Source organism: Haliaeetus albicilla, chromosome 3 (genome assembly GCF_947461875.1).
Source record: "Haliaeetus albicilla chromosome 3, bHalAlb1.1, whole genome shotgun sequence".
Lineage (NCBI taxonomy): Eukaryota > Metazoa > Chordata > Aves > Accipitriformes > Accipitridae > Haliaeetus > Haliaeetus albicilla.
The window spans coordinates 22,281,130-22,308,865 of record NC_091485.1 but is presented as its reverse complement, the minus strand read 5'-3'; the positions used below and the strand labels follow the sequence as shown (position 1 = coordinate 22,308,865).

At 37.1% G+C, this 27,736-nt stretch overlaps 1 protein-coding gene across 5 annotated transcripts; it reads right to left on the bottom strand.

The window, feature by feature from the left end:
• On the bottom strand, window positions 1-27,192 carry AKAIN1 (A-kinase anchor inhibitor 1). 5 transcript variants are annotated; one of them, XM_069779081.1, is made up of 4 exons: window positions 22,034-27,192; window positions 18,477-21,380; window positions 18,363-18,408; window positions 1-2,927 (listed from the first exon to the last, which is right to left on the bottom strand). In XM_069779081.1, exons 3-4 carry the CDS (start codon window positions 18,376-18,378, stop codon window positions 2,737-2,739), a joined length of 207 nt encoding a protein of 68 aa, XP_069635182.1. In that variant the 5' UTR covers window positions 18,379-18,408; window positions 18,477-21,380; window positions 22,034-27,192; the 3' UTR covers window positions 1-2,736. The 5 variants fall into 5 exon arrangements, with proteins under 5 accessions (XP_069635182.1, XP_069635180.1, XP_069635178.1 ...); XM_069779079.1 differs by having other exon boundaries at window positions 18,363-21,380; XM_069779077.1 differs by lacking the exons at window positions 18,363-18,408; window positions 18,477-21,380 and having other exon boundaries at window positions 22,034-22,124; window positions 22,692-27,192.
• Window positions 27,193-27,736: the final 544 nt, after the last annotated feature.

Sequence of the window (27,736 nt, the reverse complement as noted above, 5' to 3'; positions counted from 1 at the left end):
TATTAAGAATTTCTTTAAGAGTTTTTTTTTATTTGTAATCAGACCTGCATCACACCTGTAATAACTTCTACAGTCTGTATTTTCTCCAGAAAATATAATCTGTCAGTGAAGATACCAAAAATACCTGCTTTCACCATGTAGTAAGCATATAACAAGCCAAGGGTAAAGTTTTCTTTTGTGCAGTTCTCTCACATGCGGTACAGATCTCAACTGCACGTTCTGGATGCAAGTGGTGTGCAGAACATCCTTTGTCAATAGGAGATACTAAATGCATGCCTTAATTTAAGTATATATACTATAGATAGGAGATGCATTATTTGCCTCTCAGGGAAAACTACACTATTTAAGCTACAGTATTTGTTTTTCCTCAATAGGAGACAATAGAAAACTTCCTCAAGGCTCTGTTAGGCTTCCTACCATTTTTATCTTTCCAGGATACTAGACTTCTGACAGCACTGAAAATGATGGGCATGATTTAATGGTTGAATAATAGTGTGTCTAAAAGGGCTAGGACAGTAAAGGGATATTGTAGAAGAGCATAGTGGGAGGAGGAGGGGAATAGGCTCATATGAAGCAGTGGCAAAAACCTGGATTCACTGGCTTTTGAAATTCCTCTGTTTCTAACATGATGACTTAAAAAAAATTGGACATGCAAACAAGTTTCCAAACTACATTAAGATTATTAAAATAATCACCATGAACATAAAAAGAGACATATTGCTAATTTCTGGGGGCAAAAAGCATTAAAAAAACCCAGAATAATCCCAAAGAAATGGGGATTTTGCTCTTCTATAGCTCTCCTTCCTACAGCACTGTAGGTGAGTCTGTGGCAAACACCATTTTGCACCAGAGTCTCTTCAACAGGCTTGCTCTCTCTCATCCACTAGACTTGCCTAACCACCAGCCTCAGAATTGAACCTTTACTCATGATCAGTTTTCTAAGGCTCTCAGAAAGCACAGTTACAAAGAGTGCTTAGAAAATAACTACCTCCCAACCAAAGATCAACTGATGAAAAAGCTAATGGTAAAAAAATTGCTATTATGACAAACACACATGTGCCTCAAAACCCAACTACTTCTACCTTTCAAAGTTTGCTTGGCTAGAAAAATTCACCCAGTGTCTATAGAAGTGAACCAACTGTGTACTTGAAATCCAAGTCAATTTTCATTATTAGAGGATTTAGAACAACTTTAATCATGTCAAATTCTTCCTTGCATTTTTAAGTGAAAGAAAATTGAGCTAAATCATTATCTGGTATGAGTCAGTGCTGTTAAATTAAAAAAAAAAAATGGAACCAAGCAGATTTCAAAGGCTTAATATTACAGTACATGGCTATTCATGACTAAGCCTCTGGCCATGAGAAAGAATCCTGAAATTGTTTAACACAAGCAGTAGGACACAGTAAGTAATAGCCAATTACTTAAAATAAAGTCTCTTTAAGAATCATCTAACTGAGTAGAAAAGCAATGACAAAAGTTTGTCTCCTTCTTTGCAGATCCTGTGCATCTGCTTCTCTATATTTCTAGGTATATTACTACAAGAATTCAGTTGAAGCAGAGCTACAAGCCATTTCTAGAATTAAATATACTGTTATTCATTTCAGATGTGTAATAGTGCAATCATCATTACAGTAAGGGAGCATAAAAGTGAAAGCTACATTTAGTTAATTTGTATTTTCAGCAACATCATGGATTTTTTCAGCTTTATAGAGCAGTTAAAAGATAAGTTCTGTATTACCAGCTTAAAGCAGTGCTATTTGAGGTGAATCTATGTAACAATTGCAAATATCTAAAATCACTTTATACCCAGCAGGTGAGAAATATCTATGATGACAGAATTCAGACACAGTATATTTCCATCCTTCAGGATATTAATAAATTCAAAACCTTTTTTAAAAGCCACTCAAGTCTTCACTTTCTGTAAATCAAGGCCCAGCAAAGTTGCAAAACTGAAGGAAAAGCTGGCAAACTCTATATCAGCACATCAGTTTCTCTTCTTTCAATATTAAGAAAATTAAAAAGAATAGTTGAGGCACAAGTGATTTTTATGCAGAAGTATAGAAGTATTTCAAATAAGTAGACTAAAACTTCAGTACTTCTTTTAACTTCTTTAAAAAAAAGACATAGATCATAGGTCTATGATCAGAGTCATAGATCACAGTCACTGCAGTCTTACTGGATTGCTTTTTTTTTTTTCCCAAGATGAAAAAAGAAATTGGTTCACAGAACTTACCAAATCCACTTTATACTGCTACTTCACATAGTCCATGTTTAATCAAAGCAAAGTACAAACACGTGCTTCAAGGCAGCCTGAAAGCATTCTGCTACACTCAACAGTAAACTATTTCTTCAGTGAAGACAGCTTCAGTGAACCCCGTAACTTAAAGAAGAGTCCATCCAGCTGAACTGACATAAACATTGCACGCAGAACTTACATGAAAGTGCACTGGCAGCAAGCTTTTGAGAAAGTCCATACCATAAGAGCTTGTGCTTGAAACTACTTTTATAGCTATGGTTATTGTTTCTGTTAAGAGGCACTGCATAAATATGGAGTTAGTAATCTAATGCACTTAATATTTCTCAGCTGAGGACTATTGCAGCTTTACCCTATGTCTAGGTGTGATTATACTTTGGTTTGCTTTACAACAGTAACATTGCACTAGCAATACAGCTGATACTAAAGAGAAGGCTGAAAACACTGCAGACTGGAGGATTGAAAAAAACCAATCCACTCCTTTACTTCTTTTCATGCTTCTTCGTTAATTTTCCTCTTTCTAGTTGGAGGCTTGTACTGCTGTTTGTTCGTTTCTCCTTTTGCTGGCTCTCCTGTGAAACTTGCTGCACTGCTCGGAGGATAGCAGTCTGCACAATCTGCTTGCTGGCATTCTGCAGCTTAACTTCATCTTGCTCCGTCCCTGGCTTCTCACCTGCCAGAACCAAACGACAAAGAAAGGGAACTAAGCATCTGTGAACACCTGAAGGATAGAAAAAAAGGAGGAAAAAAAAAAAACCCAGAGTGCTTAGGAACAGCTTATTGCATAAGAAACCTGCTAATACAGAAGATTATGAAGTAGGGTGGAAAGTGCCTCTGTGTGCTCAGCGCTACAGGACTGAATGAAGGGGGAGACTTTGGACAGCTGTGGCTTCACAGCTGAAACAAGCACAGCTGCATTTTGCAGCAAGACAGGGAAGGAGTGTTTTCCATCCAGTTGTGAATCGCATCCTTTTTGACTTCAGGTGCGCTTCTGGATGGGGAACTGGACTTCATTTTGCAAGCCTGACATGTTCTCCCTCACCACCATACAGAGAAAAAACCGTTTCATTAACATTTCTATTTACTTTTACTTCAGATTAAAAGCCCTCATCCATCAAATTCCAATTTGACTTCAAGGTACAAAATTTTGTTAAATGTCAGTTTATTAATCCTTAGCTACATTTGCAAAAATATTTGCAAAAGCATTACAAAATGCTCAGTTTGCTATAGGTAAAATAGAAAAAAAAACCCTGAATCCCAACATTCTCTATAGCAACCTGACAAATATGTATTTCTTATGTCATACTTCCTTGTTTTGCCAAAGTGCTAAAATCTGGAGAAGAACAAAGTAATGTGAATACTGACATTTGATAATGAAGAATAGTTTAAGAGGTTTCTCTTTGGAAGTAATTCCTAACACAAATGACAATTTGGCAGGACTATAAAGCATGCTGTGTAATGTTCAAAGTTGATCTTGATATAAAAAAAAGTAATTCTGAATTAAGGTGGTGTAAGGTGATGTATTGGCATTTAGGAAAATGTAGTCATGGTTGCTAATTGAAATGCTTAGGCTAGGGGCTTATTTACATCACTAGATTTGATTTGAAAGATTTTTAAGATAATCATAGTTCTTTCTCAATTGGCTGCTGTGCTCAAGTATTTCATTAAACAGGATTTGTATTTTGCTATCTGTTTTAAAGCCATGTATTAAGAATTATGTCCTGAGATAAATAAAACAGAGGTCAGCTGCTTTTATAGACATCCACATGTAGAATTGTGAGAAATTCCCAAAGTTCTTTAAGAATTTTTTGCAAGGAAATTTAAGATAGAGACAAAAAGTAGAATCACTTGTTTACCTTAAAGAAGACACTACTAAGATCTGATAAACTTGAGGGAAGGGACAAGGTCCTGCACCTGGGTCAAAGCAATCCCCAATGTCAATGCAGACTGGGTGGTGAATGTATTGACAGCAGCTTTGTGAAGAAGGACTTGGGGATACTGGTAGATGAAAAACTGGGTATGAGCTGGCAATGTGTGCTTGCAGCCCAGAAAACCAACAGTATCCTGGGCTGCATCAAAAGAAGTGTGACCAGCAGGTCAAGGGAGGCGATTCTCCCCTCTACTCTGCTCTGGTGAGACCCCACCTGGAGTGCTGCATCCAGCTCTGGGGTCCTCAGCACAGGGAAGACATGGGCCTGTTGGAGCGGGTCCAGAGGAGGGCCACAAAAATGATCAGAGGGATGGAACACCTCTCCTATGAGGACAGGCTGAGAGCGTTGGGGTTGTTCAGCCCAGAGAAGAGAAGGCTCCAGGGAGACCTTACTGCAGCCTTTCAATATATAAAAGGGGCTTATAAAAAAGATGGAGAGAGACTTTTTACCAGGGCCTGTAGCAACAGGACAAGGCGCAACGGTTTTAAACTGAAAGAGGGTACATTTAGATTGGACATAAGGACGAAATTTTTTTTTATGATGAGGGTGGTGAGACACTCGAGCAGGTTGCCCAGAGAAGTGGATGCCCCGTCATTGGAAGTGTTCAAGGTCAGGCTGGATGGGGTTTTGAGCAACCTGGTCTAGTGAAAGATGTCCATGCTCACGGCAGGAGGGTTGGACTAGATGATCTTTAAAGGTCCCTTCTGACCCAAACCATTCTGTGGTTCTGTGATTCCATGATCTGTGAGCCCAAAACAACCAACAGCAAAATGATCAAAGCTTACTCTATGAGAAAGAAATAATTCATTATTTCCCATGTTTATTTGAAAGGACTTCAGAAAACATACTTACTTCTATCATGTTCATATTATACATGTTCTGGCTAAAAGTAAAATAATAAATGTGGTTTAATTCTACTGAAATTGAATAATTTTTTAAAAAACCTGCAACTGTACTGAGATGACAAAGTTTGTCTACAATGAAGAGGTTAAAACCATGAAAACTTAGAAAACATGCTTTAAGCTGGAAAAGCTGACTGAATGGAATCACTTGAATTCTTGGCACAGTCAGCTTCCCTGATTCAGGTTGCTCCACACCTCAGCACTTGAAACAGTCGGGGTTTTTGATAAAATTCAATGTTAATTAACAGTAAAATACAGATATTTCTTTATTACTCAAATATGAACTTACTTTGTATTACACAATGAATTAGTCTTCTTGCTGGGCTGAGAAAGATCAGCCAACTCAGCTAATATTCAGAAAATAATATATTAACAAAAGCATGAATAAACATGAAATCGTAAATACAAATGAGTATGCTGGACTGGACTCTGACGTTACATGAAATGTGAAAAATTTGCCAACCCCTATAGCCATAAAAAAACCCAGAATTTATTGTTAAAACCATACTGACATTAAGCACATTGTTGTTGAAAATTACTCAGTTTTCTTTCCTTAGGAATGCTTTATTATTTATGTGGTTCTTGCCACTTAATCTACAAAATCTGTACTTTAAATATTTTTACATTGGGAATGCCATCCACAGTAACACCCAGCTGAAAAAAGCAGTTTTCCAGTGAATTTCTACCTGAGTTTTTCAGTTGTTTATCTTGGAGCAAAGCCTGCCTGAAAGCACCACTCAGATAAGTGAGACCTAGATTATGTCTGCCCAGCTCTAACTCATTAGGTGATTATTCTATTTGCTGGGAAAACAAACCAAGAACAGAGAACCCCAAACCTCTGGCCTACTTCTGCCCTGCCTGATGGTTTAGGTATGCACAGAAAGGAAATAAGGCAGCTCAAAAAGGAAATAAGGCAGCTCAAACTCTTAAGAATTTTACATTTGTGTAACACAGGGTGATAGTAACCCAGGTAACAACAGCTAACTGGCTTTGGAAACAGACGGAGTCAAAGCTGTTGGCCTGGGGTGATGTGAACAATGAGAACATTGGCAGCTTATGCTGACCATCTAAATTAGAAGCAAGAGTGAAAATAATAGCCCTTTTTGAGGGGGATATCTGACACTATGTAGAGGTCTGAGCCTGTGCTGGGACAGTTACACATAGTAGCTGGACTGCCAGCCAGGATCCAGACATGTCAAGCAGTCAGACGTGAGCGTCCAGCTCCCCTGGGTGTCTGGTGTCCATCACAGCTGCCCCATCTGGACATGATCCTGGGCAAATGGTTCTAGGTGACCCTGCCTGAGCAGGAGTTGGACAAGATGACCTTCAGAGGTCCCTTCCAACCTTGAGCCTTCTGCCTTCTTGTGATTCTAGCTGGTGAGGCTGCCATAAAACCCAACTTTTCCACTTCCTGAAGGAGTAAACAGCAGTCTCTGGAAAAGCATTCCCACTCCATCCTCTTCTTCCAATTATTCATTTCAAGGAAAGCAGTTAGCACAAAGCTGTTTTCTGAGAAGCTCATTTATTGATATGCTGGACCTAGTCTGAGCAAGAGAGAGATTGACCAAGGAAAGCAGAGATGATTCATGCAAGGATACCAAAGGGGCTGAGCTGGAACATATCTATCAAACTGCTCCACCTTGCTGAAATACAGACTGCTGTGGATATAAACAAAGGCAGAAATTTGAGTGCCTATAGAATTAATCAGGCATTTTAAGAACTGCATCTTTTCAATTTGGTAAAACAGAGACATTGCTCTTGTTGTCTAAGTATTTAGTGTTTAGCTAATCAAAATAAGAGTTACTAGGGTGATAAGATAAAAATTAATTGTATCTATGATTTTTTTAAGATTTGAAGAATAACTAGTTTAATTAAAATTCCATGACAAAAGGTCACTTGAAGTAATTGCTGGGAAAAACTTGCAGGATAGCAGAAACAGCATTCTGCCTACTAGTTATCCTTGTCTAATGACTACTTTTTTCTCTTGATGTCAGAATATCTTTTCTACTTATTCTCTCCTGCTTACCTGACTTATACAGGAACCCAGCACCCTAATTCTGTAAATAGAGAATTGAAAAATCCAGGTTAAGTGATGTTAAATCCAAGGCAGCAATTTTATCATTAAGACATAACAAATTCTCTTTAGCATCTTTTTATTACCTTATCTTTCACTTGGTAAGTTTTATGCCAACTAACATAGCAGATGAAAAGTAATTTGCAAACTCCAGCCTGGTTCTGCAATGTAAAGTATACTTTGAGAGATTTAAAAAACTTCAAAATCTTGGACTGACTTCAGGAGTCAGTCACATATTCCACTTTGATCTACAACTAGTGCCGTATATCAGTACCTCAAAATTCCTTTGGCTCGCTTGAAGATGTTCCCCATGAAGGAAAATAGGCTAGTAGTTTGGAAAAAGAATAAAAGCATTTGAGGTAGATTCCAAGTGTTCATTTCAATTACTAGAACTGATATTAGTTTAAGCCCAAGAACATCTTGTGTGGGAGACTTTACATTCTCTGTGATGTTTCCAGACTATGGAATATGCCTAGAAAAGTAAGTATACATGGAAAATTACAGCTACAGAGAAAGAGCATTTAGCACAGATTAAACCTTGAAGAACTTTGCTCTGGTTGTACATGGAGCGTTTCTCATTTACACACTTCACTTCCTTTCCAGCCTGCAATCAAAGTAGTCTCCTGCACTTTCGGTTCATATCCCTCATGCCTTTTCCCTTTCAGCTTGCTACAAGATAAATTTAATATGCCTTATAAACACTCCTACTAAGTAACACTCAACAACAGGTCATTTGTTTGAATCAGCAGTTAAGTTCTCTACTGTATCTTTTCATAGGATTGTTGGGAATACTATCATGAAGCTAAAATACCACAGGCATGACCTTGCTCTTGCAAAGATGTATGTCCATCCCAGATCCACTAATGCTGGCAATGAACTGTTGGAGAAGGAGACACCTTTCAGTGGGTGCAGAATCAGTGATTCAGAAGGAAACAGAAGCAACATTTCTCATGTGAAAAGAGAGCTGGGTCTAAATGGTGAATAAACTGTGGTAGGAAGGAACTTTGGGCTCTTGGAGAACATGGACTAGAAATAATTTATCCCATACTTTTTGAGAAGACATTAGTCATGCATGAGCATGCACGATCATGAACATACATCCAACCTCAGGAAACTTCTACTGTCCCTCAGTTATCCCTTTTGCTTCATCACCTATATGAGGTTACTGCTTTTCCCAGGAGAAAAATAATGCCTTTAACTTTAATTCACCTTTCCTCAAAGCATGTGACATTTATGCAGCTCATCATGTCTTCCTGCAGGTTAGGTCTCATTCTGTCTCAAGGCACAATACAACCACTGCATTTGAAGAGAACAGCTTAGCTTATATGACAGGTTCCATGAATCCCAAGGGCCATGCATCAAAGGTCAAACGTTTATGTTCTGCTTCACAGAAATAATAAATTAAGTTTAATTCCAGCAAATGAATACCACTAAAGTTGCTCATCTGGAAAAAAAGAAGTTTTTGTTTGTGTAAACAGCTTTGAGCTTAACAATATCTAAAACTAACAACAAAAATCACATTCTTCTAAGCAAACTTCTGAGCAATCTGGAACTCACTATTACCCAAAATGTATTCCCCTGTTAGCTACAATTTTAATTTATGCGAAATTTCTGAAGCTGAAAGAGCCAAGAAGCAAATATTCTTTCTTCATTTTTACATAAGATTATGCAGGTATATCCTTTAACCAGAAAATTTACTATTTGTTTATCAACATATTGCTTTGGATTGCACTAGTTAACCATTGTACTATTTTCTGCACCATTAGAATTAATTTTTTTCCTTTATTAGTAAGAATTAATAATAATCCAATGAAAATACTGCTCTCTGGTAAATCTATTTCAATTCTATTGAAAATTACTACTGTAATTTTTATAATCCAACTGACAGTACTAACAAGATTTTTAAATGGAATGGAAGTATAAGTAAGCAAGACTGCAATGGTAAGACTTCATCACAAGGTACAGTATGGATGCATGGGAGCTGTATTTATGGAAAAAAGTTGCAGGATATTACCTAAATTGTGTTTATAAACTGCAGACCTTTCAAAAAATTAAAGAACCTGGCATGTTTGTAATGACATAACATACATGTATATGTTGTAGTAATTAACAGTAACATTCTCTGCATCAATATTGATATTCTTCTACTACAAGAAACAAAGTTCAGTTCTTTAACCTCCCATTGTCATTAGGCAGTGACATATCTCTCCAACCTGCCAGCCAAAGAATGGAAGTTACAGGTGAGCCTCTTCTGGCGAATACTTTTGTAACCTGTGAATTCAAATGGTTAAAAAATCTCCCTCTTTGATTTGCTTTATAGGTTGGTGCTACAATTTCAGCATTAGAAGCCTAATTTGAAGAAGAGATTAAAATATGAGGCTGCACAGCATCCATAATCAGGAAATGATGACAAGTCATGTTAATTACATCTAGAATGAATGAACACGGCAGTCAGCCAGGGCTGCAGGCTTTCCAACAAGTGCACAAATCCAACTTTATGCATGAGTGTCATTAAGCTATTTACAGCATTAGAGACCCGATTTGTCTTAATGTCAGTAATGATGCCAGTTCAGAGACCTCATGAAAAGGTCCTACAATGAAGGTGTAAATTTATCTTAAAAAAATTAAATAAGAAATGTATTAGAGTTAATTCTGTCCAGTACTGTTTCTCATGTTCCAAAATGGAGCCTTGTGAAGTCCTCACTGATAGCTGTCAAGTATCTGAGGGCAATACTCAGTTACCCTGATTCCTTGAGGAAGAAGGGAGGACACTGAATATATCAGAAATGCTAAAAGTACTTTCATGTAGGATTGTTGTATTTTTCCTATTCCCTAACCTGAAGTATGCAGGGGATTTTAACACTCACTTTCACTAGAAAAGTCATGGCTCAGTTCAGATATATTTTCTGCCCTAACCTCACTCCTTAACTCCTGCTGTGCAACCAGCACGGAAGAGGAGTCCTGTATCAGGACTACTTTGCTCTTCAAAACAAGTTTTAAGAATGAAGCTGGAACAACCCTGCTCTGAAGACAAATCCAGGAGGAATGGAAGGGTGAAGGAAAAGAGCAGAAATGCAGATAAACTGTCTCAAAGGACATAATAATATCACCACAGTAATACTTTATTGTATCTTTTTTTTATCCAGATGTTAGCTATATCTGAACTGAGTTTTTGAAAATTTTTTTCCCACTGAGTTTTGCTCTTTCTTAAGACAAAAGAGTATCTGGAAGTCTTTGGTTTGTGTGCTATATAAAAGTTATCTTTTTAAAGACTTCAGTGAGTTATTTCATACTATTTGAAATATGCCAGCCAAAATGAAGCGTCCAAACTTTTTTAGATTAAGAGGTTGTTGGGATCTACAGGTACATTATCTGTTCTTAAGCATTTTCTTAACATGTTTTAGTAAGATTTCTTGCCCTACTTTAATAAGATTAACTAAAAAGAGATTATACATTTCATTTTATATATTTTCTAGGTATTTTCACATATAGCAATAAATTCATTCCTTAAGGACTATGTCTTTTCAGCTTTGAAGACTGGATGTAGTTCGAAGTAGTAGCCACTGAAAATTCTGCCACACCTGTAAGTGTGATACTCAGATTTTGGTCCCAGCAGGAAAATTTCTGGGTCTAATACTGTAAACTAACATTAATTTATGAGGGCTTTTAACTCCTAGGCTAGAATTCAGTGTATTAAAAATAAGATACTTCCTGAAGAGCATCTGGGACCAGCTGCTCCAAAGTTAATGAACAATTTAAATTCTCTTCACCTGTACAATTTTGCTATTTCTTTTAGGGAACACACTTCAAATACTGAAATAAGAAATCTCTCTGCATCAAATGCTATGCTTCTCCCATAGAGGGAGAGGTCCAATGGCACAGATACAGGTGACCCATACGTCATCTAATTCCCTCTGCCTTCTATTTTCTACTGTTTAGGTGCTCAGAGATTCCTAGTCAAAAAGAAAACATTAAGCACAGAAAGCTAAATAACATTTAGGCCTTCTGAATCTGTAGCAAAAAGGTCACTGGTGGACTTGCACGAATCCCCACCGAAATACCTAGCTTTGCTAGGTGTTAGAATACTTTTGGTATCCACCACTGTATAGCATAAGTGAACGGAAAGTTTTCAATGGAGGCATATTCCACTACTAAAGGTTTATTTTGCTAGCTGTTGTGTTTATATTTCTGCAATGCTTTGTGGTTTTTGGTATTGAAGAACTATGTACAAGTTAATTAAAATTTGCTATATCTGAACCTGATTTTTTTTTTTGAAGTGAAAAAAATAGGGAAGAGGTTATATAACCTGTCAAAAGCCAGCAAATCAGTGAAAATGTTCTGCTACATTTTAGATGTGTTTCAACTTATACCAGGTTATTCAGAGTCTCATTTCAGAAATTGTCTAGCCCTTATCTCTAAAAAAAAACCAAACCCCAAACCAAACCAAACAACCCAACCTAAATTTGCATACACACAAAACAGCATACAAGAACCTTCCTGCTTATTTTAGAATGTAAACAGAGTTTGAAAGCTGTACATAAGGCTATTAGTAATTGAGGCTGAGATTTTATATATATATGTATGTATGTATATACACAAGCTCACAAGAGAATCAGAGATTATATAAGTTTAAAGTGCACCTTGAAAGAGTTAAAAACCAGGTTTTTTTCATAGCTGTAATCTTGATGGAATCCCTGTTTGCAACAGGATGCCATGACATGCTGTTTTCCCCTCTTGAAGCTAATTCTCTAACTTCCCAGAGAAATATTTTCTGCTCTAAGAAAACTTACTTCAAGACAAAATGTAATGTCAATCTGCAAGTATTTAACAGAAGTAGTAATGGATATACACCCCCTCCATATTGACAAATGGTGAACGGATTCACTGATCAAAGTAAGAAAATACAGTGTCATTATATCAAATACGCATACTACAAAATGAAGCAAATATAGGTAATTCACAGGAGATTATATTTGCCTTACCATTAGAGAAATACCTGAGTAGAATATGGCTCAATTTACCTCTTCAGGCAGAAAATTTCAGACTTTCTTGAAGAAGGAAAACAGCATCTTCTGATAACATGACTACAGGCATTTGCAAGCTCAGATGATAGCAGCACAGAGCTCACCGGCCTTGACTTCCCTGGCAAGGCATTCTGAAGGAACCTGAAGCATTTTATGGCTATTCAGGTCACCTTTTCGTTTCTGCTAACATCAGTAAAGATTCTGCCCCAATTGCAATCCCTTAAAAAATAATAAATCTTGTTCCGTAAGAGCTTGCAAATTATTAGAGAAAGAACACATTACAAATGGGTAACCAGTAAGCAGATAATTTCAGAAAGCCTATAAAGAAATTATTAATACATTATTTGCAAAGAATTTTTGCTTAACTTAGTATTTGTAAACTTAGTATGACAGACTGTGTCCTTAATAAAATCCTTAAGAGACAACATTGAAGGTATAGGAATAAATCTACCTATTCACTGTATTTTACAGTAAGTGCATTTAATTTCCATTATCATGATAAAGCTTGCAAGGTTGAAATCCTATTATTTATGTCTACAACAAGTACAACAGAGCAATTCATCTAGAAGAATAATGATTTGGAGGGACATATCTTAGAGGTCAGTGTAACTCATTCCTTTTGTACATTCACTGTTTGACCTTCCTGCTCAATACATGGATCCCATACACAGTGCCAGTAAGGATGTTAATAATGACTCTATGCCATATTACAACCATCCCCCAACTATGAACAACTCCTTCAATATAGGCCACTACACAGCCACTGAGAAGACAGGATTCTTTTCACTGCTAACCTTATAATAATAAGGTTAATATATAATATAATAATATTATAACCTTATAATCCTAATAGGATTCAGCCCAGTGATATGCAAGTGAAAGGTGCCAGCCTTACTTATTTAAGCCTTCAGTTCTGTTAATAATAATTTGAAAAAGTAAATTCTGTGCCAGTTTTTAACACTATGTTGAATCATACTTTAAAGAAATATTGCTCCTAGGACTGCTGACTACTTTTTAAGCTTGCTCATTTCATCACATTTCTGAATATCTATGAACTAACTTTTTCTTCCACCTCACTAGTGAGATCTGCTAGTGGAATTTCACAGCAGGGGAAAGATCAATGTGTTATTGGGGAGAGGTCAGCACAAGAAATAATTTTTCCTCAGCAAAAAAAACCCAAGAAATTTCCTTACCTCCAGGCAGCAAACACTTTGAGGTATTGTTGGGAGCTCTTAGCTGCAAGTACATTGTCAGATACTTTTGGGAGGCAACTGGCCTTCATACTCATACCAGCCATCACAAATTCTGGACAAGAAAACCATTATATCAGACTGCATGAGGTCTGCAAAGTAGCCTTGCCTGTAGCCTCCAAATTATGTCCATAACATGGTCTTTGTCAACATTAAGCTCATAAGAAAGAATCCTACATGTATATACTATTACAATATTACTATTATATTAGTGGGGGTGGGTGTTGGTAGCGCAGAACTTGGAGCATTAGCAGAATGTAGCACAGCAGTTAACAGGGACAAGGACTGTGCCCTGCCTTACTACAATGGTTCTCATGGGTGAAAGGCACTTCATAACTGAGAGTTTCGGAGTACCACACTGAGCACAAACACTGGAGATATCCCACAACAGATTATCTTCAGAAAAGTAAAGTTATTGGTAGTAATTTTTCCATTCATTAACAGGTGCCTCCATAGTGTCTTGGTCTGCATTACGGACAGGGTCCTCCACAGCACCTGTAACTGTATAATTGAAAAAAGAAAAAGGCTAACAAGAAATTTCATGTTTTCACATCCTGCAGCACAACAGGTTGTTGCTTTCCCAGCTTTTCCACTAGATGAGATCAAGACTATTCAGACAAGTAAGCACATCTGTTTCAGTGTGCAGCTGCTATGTCTTCAATTGCAGTTTAATGAGATTCCTAAAATGTTTGGTACAGGATGTGCTTCTGATATTCAGTGTCATTATGCAAGTCTGCTATACTTCTAGCTTAAAAATTTTAAGAACAGCTGTACTGCTGAAAAGCTAGTTGAAAAGCTATTGCTATTGTAAGAAAAAGGTGCTGAGCAGTGAATATTCTGACTTCTCTAATGTATCTTTAAACATCTTTTTTTTTTTACATACAAATGTTGATACAAAAATGAGTTCTACCTCCTCCTCCTTCTTTTGGGATTGCAGGGTCATGAGTAAAGCCTGTGTGTTTCTAGTTATGGAGAAAATGTCAAGTAAGAAGGAATTCTTCAAATTACACTGAAAAACAACAAGATTCACCTGAAAGATGAAATCACACAAATCAAAGTAGATGCAAGCTTAAAGGATGGAAATGTTCAGACACTGAAACAAGCTGCCGATGTAGATGTTGCAATCTTTCTTGATGTATTCAGATCAAAACTGATTCCTTTCTAAAAGGTATTTAGCCAAAAATACAAATTCCTATTCAAGCAAATACAGCTCTGTACAGTACTGACTGGGTGAATCAATGATGGCCTGCAATGATGAGACTGTAATTTGGTAATTTTTACGGTCTTACCTTATAGAGTAAAATTCTCAAAATATACTAACATAATCACTGAAATGATACTTTAGCGACAGTTGCTTAGAAAAACCATTAGGCAGAGCTCAGATATCCTTAACAGCTTTCTAACTTTATTCCCAAGCTAGTTTTAAAAACGCAGGCCATCTTTGTGCTGTATCAGTACACACACATAAGGGCAAAAGTCTAAGACATGAGTGAGTGACTCACGTACAAAATAGCATCAGAAAAAAATCCTTGGAGCATGAAAACCACCTCTGTATCCTGCTTGTTGAGGCAAATCAGAAGTAAACAGTATTACTTTAAATTTTATTTTACCTTTCCACTTGAAAAAGTTTTAGGGCTGAAAATAAGCATGGAATATGCCCCAAGGTAATTTTTGGGAAAAGTAACTGAAAGCAATTTGCAAAGAAGTAGCACGATATTGATTAGCGACATTTTAAATTATTGTTAGATGTTACAGGTTCATTTAAAAACAAAAATAAGATTATTATTGACCAGATAGCTTGATATTGGAAGTAATTACTCCTTTGTGAACTGATGATGTGGTAACAGAAGAAAGCTTGCTGCATTCTATAGTTTTTGTTGATGCTTTAGAACAAATAAATGTTTTAATAACTCTTCATTACTTACCTTACAAGGACAGATATTTAATCTGTGGAATCATTTATAGTTATCAATCTTTTATAAGCTAATTTGGTAGTGGTATTTTTAAAATTCTGGAATGCACTATCTTCTGAAGTCTCCTAAGAAAATCTGCCAACTCAACAATGATGACTTCTCTTTGCTTTTTGACCTAATCCAAAACCTTGACATTTCATGCTTCTTTACTGTAGTCCCGTGCATATCTCCATCCTTACATGTGACAATCAGTAACACTTTTCTGTCTACTTCTCAGGCTGCCTAAAGCAGTTCAATTCAGGGTAAAGAAGCTAAATTTTGCAATGTGTACTTTGTCCGCATTTCCATTACATGGATCATCCCCTATTGTAAGGGTAGCACGTCATGTGGGAATCCTCCAGGTAAAATAAACTCCCAGACATCTCATAGAGTTTGCATGGCATTTCCTACACAACAACCTATCATCAGTCAACCAGCACGATAAAGTGCAATGAAGCCCCAGTCAGATTAAACCAAGTAAGGAAGAATGTACTTTTCTCAGTTCCTTTTTCCAGAACAGACTCAGAGTTAATTAAAACTGGGTATGAAGAAAGATCACATATGAATAGTGGCTTTTTGCATACCTGTAAATAGCAACCTACTGCCTAGAATAAGCCAGAAAGTCCAATTTTGAACATGAAATAGCGGCCTTTTTGTAACAATTTTGATCTATCTAGCTCACTAATATCCAGGCCTCTTTTGGGGGAGGGGGGTGGTGGGGGTGGTGTTCGTTTGTTTTGTAGGTTTTTTTGTGGGAGGTGTTGGGTTTGGGGTTTTTTTTTTAATATAGTAGCTTGTTCTAAGATTTAGGGAAAAGTGCTGAAGCTTAACAGGAAAGTATCTATTCAGTCAACAGTCAGCTGGCTTCACCTTTCAAAACATATGTTTAAACTTGGTAAGCTTCTTCTACTTAACAGTTTATAAACACAGCATGATAATTCATGCTTTGCAATAATGTATCCACTACCTTAAGGAAGAGAGCATCATCTTATTCACATACAAAATCTTACCTTTGCCTTCAGATAAACAAGTTCCATTATTTTTCCTGGAAGAGAGTTTCCTTTTTGTTGTTGTTTTCTTTCCTTTTCTTTTTTTCCACCTCTCTCCTGGAAGGATGTTTATCATTCTGAGCCTAACCATTTATAGTTAGACAAACCTTTTTCTTCCTCCCATCCCCCCCACACCCAACAAATAAATGAAACAGAAAATAAGGTCATTCATCACAGCGATATAAAATCAGAAAGTTGACTCAAGAAATGAAACACAAATTCTTAGTAAACTTATAGAATTCCTGTATCATATAGCCTGAAGTACTATGAAGGTGTTAAAGATGTACAAAACCCTGATATTTTAATTTTTTTTAAAGTATCCGGAGAAGAGACAATGCCAGGGCAGGGCTGATTTACAGTGAAGAAAAGCAATAAAATAATGCAATCTACTCAGGCTTGCTCTTTCTGAATACAAGAGATTGTCAAGCCCCTCTGATTGCTTTATCATCTCTTTTACAAATTCCCACTTACCCAATGTATATTATGACAACATTTACAAGGAAACCATGGGCTTTTCTTTGAATAAAAGCAGACTGAAGAAAAATGACTATACAAGACAAATTTATTTTTTTTTCTGTATGGATTAGAGTTGTGAAAAGAACAATTCATGTAGTTACTAATGAGATTTGGGGCTTGTTCATTGTCAGCCTTTGACGAAGATGAGCATGTTTTCATTATTTTAGAGGTAAACCCTTCCTGCAGTATTCCAGTCCCACGGTGCATTTCAAAAATGAGTACAGTTAATGGTAACAGACTGTCAGATAAAAGGAGTTCAGAAAAGAGCCACTAATACTGAAAGGTGTACTACAAAAAACAGTGGGTGGTTCTATTAAGAGAAATAACTTGGTCCCAATTTCAGAACATGATGTATGGGAAAGTATGAAATTAGACAGCAACTGGGCAGTTAGAGACAAAATGAACTTCTGATTGTTGAAAAAGGATATTAATTTCTCAGAAAATTAGACTTTGCTGAGTTGTTGAGTTAGTGAAGTCAACCCCAAGATCATTTTTTTAATGAAGGTATAAAGCTTTTGAATTCTTATCCCTTCACAGACTCGATATAGAATTTCAAAGGAAGACAAAACTTCTGTTAGCTTTGCAAAACAAAGGCATTAATAGTCACTCATTGTCACGTTGCAGCCTTTACTTTCCCTTTTCTATTTTTGCTGACAATTACACATCTTTAAAGAAGTTAATTTCAAGTCATTTCACTACAGAAGATATTATGCATGACTTACGTTTATATCCTGGAGCTACTGGGCCTCTCAACCCTTTCTGAGCAACAAACTGCCTATTTCCCAGCAGAATGTACAAAGTACAATGCACATGCTCTATAGCTTCCCTTCTTCTCTGGTGTAGCACATATAGACTACACAGCAGAGATTCTGCATCTTTATAGAGTGAGGTCTTGCATTAGACATGAGCTCCTGCTGAAGTCCCCAATTTTGTTCCAGTAAAAACTGGACTGAACAAACTTTCTGTTCTCTTCCATTCAAATACTTGGGGCGGGGTGGGGGGTGGGGTGGGGTGGAAATTTGTAAAATATCTCCATGAGTTTCAGAGGGTGTCTCACTGGCAGCCACCGGTGTGAGTGCCAGGGTGGGGACTCGCTCTCCAGTTGCTGCAAGGCCACGTCCCCCTTCCTGACCCTTTTGCGCAGTCTGACAAGCACACTCCCCTGCACACTCGTATAGGAGGCTCCTGTCCGTGGTGGGCACCACAGGGGTGACCCTCCTAACCTCCAGCTCCGCAGCTAAACCCATCCTAAGCTAAGCCGTCCTCTTTGAAACCGCCTGTCCCTGCTGGGCGGCAGCTCTGATTCAGCCGTTACCCCCTCCCCCGCAGCCCCCCGGAGCAGCTCTCCGGCACGGTCGGGGCCTTCCCGCTGGGCTCCACCGGCTGGGCGCGGGAAGCGGCTGCCCTTACCTGGAGCGAACACCATGGTGCTGCCCGGCCCCGCACGGCTCGGCCCCTCGGACACCGCCCGGCCCCGCACGGCTCGGCCCCTCGGACACCGCCCGGCCCCGCACGGCTCGGCACCTCGGACAGCTCCTGGCCCCGCACGGCGGCGGAGGCGGCTGCGGCCGCGGTCCCTCCCTCCACAATGCGGCGGGGCGGGGAGGGGGCCGGGGCGCAGCGCGGCCCCGCGCCTCCGCCGCCCGCACGGACACGGACACGGACACGGACACGCTCTCAGGGCATCATCACTGCCACGACTCGTTGCCCTGCAGCGGCAGCGCGGGGGGGGGCAAAGAGGAGAAAGGTAATAGCGATCTGCCCAGCAGGGAGACCGGCTAATTGCTCTTAATTACCTCTCGGCAACAGCCCCGCTGCCTGACATTTCGGGGTACGCTGCTTTCACCACAAGCTAACAGCCCTGCTAATAAGCTCCAGCGACTCTGGACTTTGTCACAGTATTTCGGCTTTCAAAGGTTCAAATGCTGAGGAATTTATACTCTGATTTCACAGGCCTGTTAACCCAGCTCTACGGAACAGAAGCACTTTGACTTAAGAGGGAACATGTTTCAGCATATAAAAGACGACATCAGGGCCAAAAGGTAAATAAATTAGTAAGTAATAAAATAAAATAGAGGAGGGTAAGCACAGAGAGAAGACAAAATTTTCCATCAACTTTTAGATTTCACATTTAATTTGCTTTTATTTCTAAAACCCATGCTCAGAGTTCCTGTGGGCTCTGAACTTCTACAACAGAAGTGAGACGCACAACAGCCAGATGGGACACAATTTAAAGAAACTAACTGCCCTTTTTAAGCCTACACTTGCAAGAGGTATTTTGAAAAATATTGATTAATCAGTGCAAGTTAAAGTAGACAAAAAAACCCCCACCAAAACATGAAAGTTTGCATGTAAATTCTTGCAATATGCAATACATTTTCCAATCACATGTTCATAATCTACAGATATTCCTACAAGCCTATTTCATTCTTTTCATAGTCAAGCACTTTATACACACAGAATTCTCCAATCAAATCTGGAATATTTTAAGTCTCCAGATAAGGCCTTATTCTTAAAGTACAGATACAGAAAAGCACTGATCTGCTTAAATAATTCTGCCTGTATACTTCAGTAAGAACTCAAGAATGGCATCACTATCAAAGTCAAAACTAGTCATCTGGTGACAGTTTTTTCTTTTTTTGGAACACTATATAAGATAACTCCTCCTTGGGAAGGCCTTTCAGATTCATCCTCACATACCACTTCTACCATCTGATTTCTGAATATTCCTCTTATCACAAGATCTTCCCCATAGCAATTTCAGCTTCTTTATTGCCATTTGTTTGTCTCCTGTCTTATATTTCAGACATTCAATTTCAGTTCTCTCAGATGGCAACTGAATTAACTTACCTAAACATTATACCTCTGACTGCTCAGAAATGGTGTTCCCTCTAAGAATGTTACTTCAAAAATCTTTTTTTTCCTTTTTTCATTTATCGTTGTTCTCATCCACCTTACTTCTGAGAACTAACAGGATACCTACAAACTGAATTAGAATAATTTCTAGTAAAAGTATCCCACATAAAATACAGAAAAGATTACAGTCAGCAATATTCAGCATTCTTAAGAGATAGATCAAGGATACCCTATAATCTTTAGAAAATCAGGACTTATACATATTTTGAAAAAGAGATGTTAATCCAATTTTCTTAAAAAAAAAAATCTATTGGATATACATACAACTACATATATCCTCAAAAGAAATTAGATATATGTTTCTAAGGGAGTGGGTTTTGAGACGGTAGAGCAGCTTGTTAAAAGATTTTCAAAAGAGTAAATATGATTCAGTGATTTGAAGGTCTGCAAGTAACCTGTAAAATTCTAGGTGGGTATCTTTGACTTGGTAACAGAACCTACACCACTTTGGTGAAAGAATACAGGTCATTAACTATAATGTTCTACACACATCTTTCTTTAACTGCTATCTGTATTTAATAGATTACCCAAAACAGGCACATTTTATTTTAAAATCTTTAGTTTTCTTGCTCAAATTAAAAGCTACTAGCAATCAATGTTTTCTGACAGAGGAAAAAAAAAGGTTATAAAAAATCATCTTGGGCTTCTTTTTTTTTCATTTAATTAATCTTTGAATTTCAGATTTGGCCACAAGTTCAAATGCACAAAAAAATCACTGAAATAACTGCACAGGACAGAGTTCTGTAGTGAATTGTCACCTCAAAAAACCATGCAGTTAATGCAGTACAACAACAACAAAAAAAACCAGTGCACTAATAATTATTCTCATTCAATTTCCGATCAGTGGAAAACAACATCAGTTATGCCCAGCTATTCAAAAAAAGCCCTTGAGAACGAAGCACAGAGGTAAAAATGAGGTTATATCATTAAAATACAATACATAGCCTTGTTCATTTAAAGATGTACCATCAACTTGTATGAAATAGAAAATATGAAAGCACTTACAAAAACAGACTTATATATTTTTATCAGTAATTACACAGTCCCTGCCTTGTGTATCATTTAATTTCTTACTGCTCAAGTGAGGAATTACTAGTTTCTGTATAACATCAGAAGACTTAAAAATTCTGGAGTATGTAAGTTCAGAGATTTTTTTTTTTCAGTCTTGACTTACTTAGAGGATACTCTGTTAAGAACTTTAACATTTTTAACAGTTAACTTTAACATTTTTAGACAGTTACAGAAATCAAGTTGACTGATGTCACTTTCAATCATCCGCTGCTGTCTGTAATTCCAAGGTTTTACATCTGAAGTAAACCCTTTATTCTAAAGGAGCTGAAAACAATTATTTGGTCACATAGGTTCAGAAGCTTAGTAAATGTGTTTCAAGGAAGAAGCTGTTTTTACCTGAAGATGTTAAATGTTTCAAAGTTTTGTTAACAAGAATGTACAGCTAACATTTTACAGGTAGTCATCGAAGTGTTTCTGGAAGAACCATTTGGAAGTAATCACCTAAATATAAATGAAAACATTTTATAATAAAATAATACAAAGATAAAAAGAGATAATCAGGAATATTTTGTTATGTCTCTATCAAATGCTAATTTTATATTTTACAAAAAGCTTTCTCCCCAACTTTGAGAATAAACTAGTTCTGAGCCATGTTTTTTTTTTATTTCCTCACACATGTCAACATTAATAATCAAACCTAGCTCTTTAGGAGGGAAGGTTAATATGATCACTAAACTGCTTGAACTAGTTGATGTCTTTTGCTAAACTGGGCACTATCATAATGGTCTTCAAAAAAGCAATTACAGTCACTGACTATCTTATGGTTAAGCTTAACAATAAAAATCTTTACTAGCCAAGGTGCAATACATTGTGTCTGAAACTGCAAGGAAACTGTTTAGAGGAAATAATTGTGACCGTGTGTGAGCAAGAAATATCTAGAATCATTTAAATAAATATTTGAAGTGTCAAATGACTTTGTATAGCAGGGATCATAATATTCAGTATCCTAGATTTAGACTAGAACAATTAATGCCTCTGTGATTAATATACCTCTAAGAGACAGATGTAGGGAATAAACACAGAAGGGAAAAGAGAAAAATCCAAACTCATAGAAGTACCATTCTCCTGAAAAAAGTAAATGTAAAGCCAGTTACCTTTCCGTGAGTACTCCAGAAGAACAGCAATGCACAGATTTTCAGCAGCCAAAGACATGAGTCCTTGAAAGCCAGCAGCAAGAACATGCAACTTTTCCAGAGACAGGAAAAAGTGAGTACCATTAGATTAGAGATAAATGTGGCCACTAGAGTTTCAATACTATTCTATTCATTTTTCTTAATCAATCTGATAAATTGCATAGTAGTCCAGGGCTGAGATTTACAAACGTGGATAAATTTTAGATAGAGTCTAGGAGTAACAGCTGTACAGTTTTCGGGGTTTTTTTTGTGTTTTTTTTTTTAAATATCACAAAGATGAGTCCACCATAGGACTTCTCACAGCATGTAAAGAGATCTCCAAAGCCCGACTCCCATCTAGGGAATCTCTCTAGCTCTTACATCGCCACCCTCACAATATCTGAATGCCTTGCACCTGTTAATGATTATCTTCCAACAGTTCCACAAGAAGTAAATTGGTATCTTCATGTTATAGATCAAAATTACAGTGAAGCTGAACCCAAAGCAAAACTCAACCAAAAAGAAACAGACCTGGATAAATTTAGGAGGTCTAAATACAAGACTGAATGATTCACTGAAAACATTACTACATATATAACTGTGCAAAAATCAGTACAGCCAAAGTAATTGCTGCTCCCACCTGCCACACCTCTGTAGACAGCCAGTCCCTTCACTGAGACAGATGAATGAGTCACAGTCCAAAATTCAGAGCCTTTAGGTCACATAGGAATTCCTTCATACAGCAAGGAATTCAGTCCAGTCAAGTCCTTGGCTAATGACTCTGGCAGAGACACTGTGAAACATAGGAAGAGACTTTAAAGGACCTCACATACAACCACTGACTCATGACATGGACAAGGCCATACCATGCTACACCATGCTAAAGACTCATAGGATAGGGTGGGAGTCTGCCACAAGTAAAATTCTCATCTTCAAACCTTTTCAGTTCTACCAGCATGACACATTTGTTAGACTAAAAATGAGTATTTTTGCATGTGTCCTCCTCTTTTCTATAACAAGTGTTTTAAGAACCTGATCACACCACAGCTTATTGGTGTGTGTAACTTGACACAAGTCATAAAATTAGGCATATGCTGAAGTCTTTGAAGAAACTTAAAAGGAGAGAAGCAAAGAAGCATTTATGACCCATGGCAAAACTGCTAGCCAGTGAGCTAAGGAGAAGAAAAGTCAGCTTTAAAATAAATGAAGAAATTTCCAAACTTGAAAGAAAATACTATTTCATTAAAGTCCTCAATAAATTCAGATATAACATTTTGATAAATGCAAAGAACCTAAATATTAAACTACATGCTTAATTTAATGCTCAAAGAAGAGAACAAAGATATGTAAAATGTACATATCAAAATCATCATTTTAACGTCCTACTAAACAGCTTAAGATTGTTCAAGAACTGAGAATGGCAAACTATACTGAATTACACCAATATAAAATACAAAGAGTAAATACACAATGTGGTTTCCTGACTCGTCCTATAGAGTCAAAAGGATGAGGATTTCATCATGCATGGCTAAAAATTACACAATTTGGCCAAATAAGATAAAAATATGTATTTTAAATTATGTTTGAAAACATCAACTTTATTACCAAAGAAAGGATTTAAAACAGTAGAGTATCAAAACTTTAAATTAGGCTAGCGAGATTTGCAGAGCATTATCCATGTCCAATTGAAAAGTCTCTATAATAGGACATCCCTACTCTAGCAGAATTTATCACATCTATCAAATCAGGGCTCCCCTCTGACTGCATTTAATCCATCCTTGGAACAATGGGGGATCTACAAGAAAGTCATACAACTGGATAAAAGAAAAGTTAATTACTGAAGTAGAAAATGAAACATATGTTTCATATTGAAAACATTTACTAACGCTCTTAAACTGGGTAATTGTTAACTTTAAAACATTTCTATCTAACATACAACTATTCATGACGGCAGTCATGACATTTTTGAGTACAAATTTCTGATGTATTTCAGGTTTTTTGGAGACTGAATGGCAAAACTCTAGCATAAGCAAACTTGTCTGTCATGCACTTTTAAAAACTGTAGGTTTTAATTGTTATTGTGTGTATAGCTGTACATAACTCTTACTCCAGTAAACAAGCCCAGTTATCTTCAGACCTCTAACTCATCTGAAACACAAAGGGGTATAGCCACTCTTTCCTTCTTCCCAAGTAGACAGTTGAACTCTTTTCCCTTATTTGATTTAAGATCAAGAATTCCAGAAACAAAGTTAGAATATATTTATTTTTTTTTTAAAAATCAAGTCTCCCCAATAGAAGCATTCAACGAGATCTAACTGCTTTTTAGTGGTATAAGGTTTCAAGTACAGTGCTGGAAAGTTAAAGATTGAAACCTTACACCAGCATTACAAAGTTTATATCTCAAAATCCTGGTTTAAGCTGTATTTTACACTTTAAGAGCAAGAATACAGCAGCCATGATTGTTATAAATCTTACTGGAAAATCTGGATGAACTATTAAAATATTACTGGGTAAAATAAAAAAATCAGCAATAGCTGTAATATCAAATAAAGCATTTTGTAAAAAGAAAATATTCAAATGTTGTTACTTCAGATGGGGCGAAAAAGTCTCGTTAAAAGTAAAGCACAGAAAACTATGAGAAATATCAGAGAACAGAACTCATTTCCAGGGAAGAACTTTTCACCGAAAGAAGGCAACTCTTAGCGAAGAATGCCTTCCGCAGCCTCAGCTACACAACCAAAGAACTAAATTTAAAACTCCTTAAACTGAAGTACCAAATGGGAATGTAAAAATGCCTACAATTTTTACATTCAGGCCTTCAAATGGATTCATATTTATACTTGGAAAGAAATCAAAATCAATCAGTCTAAAAACTTCAAGTTTAGCACAGAAGCCTATACTAGAAAGACAGAAAAAAAAAATTCTTAACATGGAATCAGTCTAGCTGACATCACCTAATGAAATACAGAATCTATCCCTATACTTTGGATTTATATTATTTGCAATAACTTAAAAGATTATTTGATGATTTTTACACAGTAAGTGATCTAAAATAAACCTAAATAAGTATGGAGTGAATATTATCTACTTCTAATACTTTTAAACATTAACCTATGTTGCAAAAACATAATAACCTTTTGGGGCTACATTTTTGTCCTTCTGTGAATTAAATACCTATTGTCTTTTATAACTATTCTTTTCTGCTTAACTTGAGCAATTTGTCACAGTTCAAGGCTTCATAGGATTGTTGGATGAGAGGCAAACAGGGTCAGATTAATTTAAATAATAAAAAATGAAAGAAAACACTCCCCTCCCCCCCAACTCCAAACCCCAAATTCTGTTCTCCTGCAAGTCTACCACCAGTGGTTATTGCAAAGGAGTTATGTCTGTCAGGTTCTGTTGCCTGGCTTCTTCTCACAAACACTTTGCAACAAGTGCTGTGTTTCATCACCTTGTATTTAATGGGATGCCAAAGTTGGGCAAGCCCTGCTCCATTCATTCTCCTAACTCTAGCTATGTGCTCCTACTACTTACCTTGGCTCGAATGTAATGAATTGGTTCGACAAGGTAGGTCAACTTAAAACTAACTCACCAAACCACTGAATTGCTTTGTTACAGAAACTCACTCAATTGGCTTATCCTAAAGCCATAAAAGCCATTAAATCTGAGGCAAACAAGATGGAGGAAACAGGTGTGTGCAAAAGGTACAGCAAGAGAGAAAAGGAGAGAATGGCATTACCCCTTTTAGCAACAATTTGCAGTTTTATTATGGCAGGTGAAACAGAAAGCTGCTGTCTTAGAAGGCAGCTCCACAATAGCCAAAGTCAATCTAAACTGGGGCTGTTCTTCCACTGACCCTAGCACTGAGGCAATTGTAGGGCTCCTAAGAAGGTTAAGAAAAAAATGCCTCAAAACGGTTATTAGTTTTCAGGTGCTTCAGCTCTCTATGAAGTGGTTCAATGAGACACTGCATGAGTGCTACTGCAGGCAAAAGAATGACAATAAATTGCAGCAACCACAACTTTGGTTGTCTTAAATCACCATGGATCTGATCCCTTGATCTCGTTTAGCTTTTCCCTTAATGTGCAAATAGGGAAATATCACATGATTTAGCTGCGCCTCGGACATAAAGCCTACTGCCTTGGTGAATTATTTCTCTCTTTTTGTTATCACCTAAGATAGACAAATAGGTTTGAGTTAGAGTGCTGTTCCTGTGCTCTGAGAACACTGAGAATAGATCATCTTTGGATCAAAGCCGACAGCCGTTAGTTTGTTAACAAAATAGCACATACCATCCAGCATACTAACAAGTAATCAGAATATTAGCTCTACCATAGTTCTATGCACAGTGAATTCTACCTGGAGAAATAGATTAAATTCTTTTCAGCTTCTCTTGAACCTCTCCACCCTGAAAAGCCTTCAAAAAGAAAGAATTCAACAAGAATAAAAGAACATAACTTAGGAATGAGATTTGTCCAGACAACACAAACTTTAAGGGGATGACTATCTAAGAGCGAGCTGTCACTCATTTCGCTACAGCTGAAATGAGAAGGTCCTGCTCCCTCCTCTTCCCTGTTTACCCTCATCCCCGCTCCTGCCTGAATACCTTCATCACTTACCTTGCATTGACACAGAAGTTCACCAGACAGCTTTGTGAGCAGTAAAGGAGGGGAGAAGGAACAAGACTCACCCTTTCAGCAGAATTAAGCTTTACTATACAAAGTCGACTTTGTTATGTCTTTAGAAGCATAGTCTTTTCTCAAAAAACAAGCTTTATAGCAGAACAGAAACAAATAAAAAACAATGCTTAAGTTTTGAAATAAACATAGAGAAACATTCCATTGTAAACTATCTTTCCATACAGAAGAAGCCACTTTGTATTTGTTTTACATCTTTGCAAAGTCACCAGATCAAATCCTACTGCTATCTAAGAAAACATTCCTTCGTGTCCTAAGCAGATCTCATGAAAACTTCAGTTATTTTGTGGCAGAAAATGGGGGAATGATAATGCGTTTATTTGGGATACACAGAAGATGGATCCCCGAGTGTGAAGAAAAAAGTGTTAAATGCTGCTTAGATACCGACAGCCAGTATAATTAGATATTTCTGGCATAATAGAGCTACATGAACGGATACTGTGTGGCTTTCATACCCAGGAAAAATATATCTATACACTGATTCTAAATGCTGGAGGTTAAGGTAATGAAAACAAATCAACAAATTATCATCTGAGGCTACTGACGTAAGCAATGAAAACACGTTCTTAAATATAGTGTACCCTAAATACATTAAATACAAATTTGCATTTAATTTGTATTAAAGTTTAATAAATGCAATGTTTAGAACATTTTTGACAGTACATTCTTGCTTCAACTCCAACTCTTCTCCCTAACTTTGTCCATGCAACCTTAAACACAATAGAAACCTGTACACAAGCTTTGACAGTATGCAAAATAGAACAACTAGTATCTTTAAAGACAGAGTCCTGAAAACTCTAATCTGTAAACCCCAGTTATGCTGCTGATGAGTACAAACCAGACATAAATCATCCACAGTTAACTGGTAACTTTCCTTGAAAAGGAACTCCTGCCTGAAGTTACACAGCCTCTCGTATCAGCACCATTTCCAATTTCTAGAGTAGAGAGGAGTATTTGTTCTCAGAGTAGAGTTCTGCCATACTACATC